The 2,607-nt window shown below is 39.2% G+C and overlaps 1 protein-coding gene across 1 annotated transcript in view; it reads right to left on the bottom strand.

The window, feature by feature from the left end:
* The window catches only part of WDR48 (WD repeat domain 48), a 54,208-nt gene extending 52,065 nt beyond the window's left edge, over nt 1-2,143 (bottom strand). The window contains exon 1 of the mRNA XM_010006012.1: nt 2,072-2,143. Coding sequence (XP_010004314.1) covers nt 2,072-2,143 — 72 coding nt within the window. The remainder of the gene's footprint in view (nt 1-2,071) is intronic.
* Between the last annotated feature and the right edge of the window lie 464 nt (nt 2,144-2,607).

Below are 2,607 nucleotides of genomic sequence, written 5' to 3' on the forward strand. Positions count from 1 at the left end.
AAAAAATATTTTTATATATTTATTATATCTAAAACAATATGATTTCTATGTAACCTAATAAATTGCAGACTAAATATCTAGTGCTTACTTAATAAGTGGTACTATTAGAAATCAGTAACAGAAATATTTTTGAAATATAAAGCTTTGTTTCACTTTCTACTTGCTGTCATAACGCAGTATTAGTGCATGAGTATGACAGTCAATGAAAAGGACCATCTAATTCTGTACAAGACCTGAAGACAGAAATGAGTCAAAATCCATTCAATAATTCTATAATAACGAGGCTGCTTCAAATCACTTATGGCAAAATTCCCATGTTCTGACAATAGATTTTGAGTGTGGGGGCAAATTTATTGTGGTGAGGCAGCAGATCTGGGAGAGCAGCTACAGTGCAGCCCCTCAAGGGCAGCTACTTTAAAAAAAAAAAAAAAAAAAAGCAGCTTCATCTTGACTTAATTCCCAGCAACACAGCTGAAAGCTACAGCACATTCCCAACTATTCCTCTTTACCCAGTGTCTGTCACACCTCTGTGTCCCCATTCCCTTCCCAAATCAGACAATGTTACAACTGCAGCTTTCAGACATACACAGCTAAGCTTAAGAAACACCAGCAACCTGCTGCTGGGCATTTCAAATGCCCAACTTTAGTTATATAATTAAGCTTCTTCCTTTTTTTTTTTTTTTTTAATGCATAGAATTGAGTTTAAGACCTAAAACACATATTCTGATTAAAACCTTATATTATATACAGAAACTCCCTAAACTGACTCCCTGGGATGGTTCTGCTTACCAGTAAAACAGGTGCATCCAAGATAATAATAGCTCCAATTTCCATAAACTTCAGCCAGCTCCCCTGCCATGTAGAGAATGGAGCTCCTCCATGCCCAAAAGGTATTTTTTTTAAAGCTTCTTCCCCAGCCTCATATGTTTAGGAGAAATTTTTCCCCCTCTCACTCAAAAGCAGATCAGCAAAATAAGGCATTAGTGGGTTTAGCTTTCTATCAGCAGCTGATGGTTACAACAGCCACTCAAAATTCCATGGCATGAAAACCAAAAAATCCTGTCTTTAACCAAGTAAATGAAATAATAAAGAGTGCAAAATATATCTAGTTTCTACCCAAGGATTTATGTAGGCTTCTAGTCTAACCCAGGTTACTCTCTGGAGTTCTAAACTTACAATGTCCTGGCTGAGACACAGTTGAGTGTAACAATAGTTGAAGTGAAAAAACAATAAATCACATAACACAACGAAAGGAGAAGACACCATAAACCAGCACAAAACCAGGTGTAAACACAAGCTTTTGAGCTTAGCAATGTTTGCAAAAGAAATGCAGTAGTAAAAAAGGGAACAAGGTACTCTGTGACGCATGCTGCTTTCAGCCAAATAACCCTTCATCAAGAAGTAGGATTACATCAAAGAAGTATCTAATTATCATAAAACCCTTCTCCTTAGAAAAGCAACCTGCAAAAACTTCTCTATGGCACACACAACAAAGTCAATAAAGGAAGATTATATTTTGGATTCTTTGTATTTAAAAAAAAAATGTTTTGGAAAGGCAAGGGAATTCTTTGTGCAGTATTGAGAACCTACCTTAACCATGAAAAACACTAAGGGGGCTATAAAGAAGTGCACATTTCCTCTGTGCAAAATGGGAAGATGCAAAAAAAACATACAAAAATCAAACCCATCTCTGTTTGGAAAGACCCTCATGCTATTTCAGGCTTAATCAATAACTCCTTTGATCACAGTGAATAGATACACCTGAAACTTGCATTTTCCACTAGGCAGTTTTGCACACTGATAAAGCATTAAATCTTTTCCACACTGAAAGCTGTAGAAAGGTTTAATGTGCTGGTAGTATCAGAAACAAGAATGAAGAAAGCTGAAGACCAAAATGAAACTATTTTCGTTACTTTTCCTGTAAAGAGTCATGACTTTTAACACACATTTCTGTAATTCCAGTCTCCACAACAGGGTACTGCCCACACCACGGGGGTCTGACCGTCTCTTGGCGACACCCAGTTGACACCCAGACTAACTAGGCCACCGTCCTGCTTTAAGAAACGCTGACCGGAGCTGGAACGGGCAGACGGGCAGGGTGGTTCAGCTCTTGCCTCCTCCGGGCTGGGGAACCTGACCCCATTCGGCCGCGAGCAGCACCTCCTTCCCCTCGGCGTCCTCCACGGACGTTCGTGGAAGCGGGGGAGCGCCCGTGGGGCCTGGGGTGCCCTGTTTTATAGTTAATTTTCATTGGGTTTTAACAGGTCATTTCTTAGCACCATAGCAGCTTTCACAATTTCTCTGTATGCTGACAGAACTAATTCTATACAGCTCAGGGAACAAGTAATGCTCAAACCGGGAAATAGAAACTTAAAAAAACCCCTCTGTATTCCATTATTTAGTAAATCTATAGCCTTTATTCCTTCACACACATGTATTTAGATACATGTAGATATGTGTGTATATATATTTAAATGGAAAACTTCATAGTTTTTTGAGGGAGGGTCTTGTTTTGTAATGAAGTGATGTCCCATCCAACTCAGTCCGGTTAGGGTGAGGTTTGGACTGGTTCCACCTGTCAGGTGCGGGTAAAGTTAACCTTTTCTC

Source organism: Chaetura pelagica, unplaced genomic scaffold (assembly GCF_000747805.2).
Source record: "Chaetura pelagica isolate M959 unplaced genomic scaffold, ChaPel_1.0 scaffold199, whole genome shotgun sequence".
Taxonomy (NCBI): domain Eukaryota; kingdom Metazoa; phylum Chordata; class Aves; order Apodiformes; family Apodidae; genus Chaetura; species Chaetura pelagica.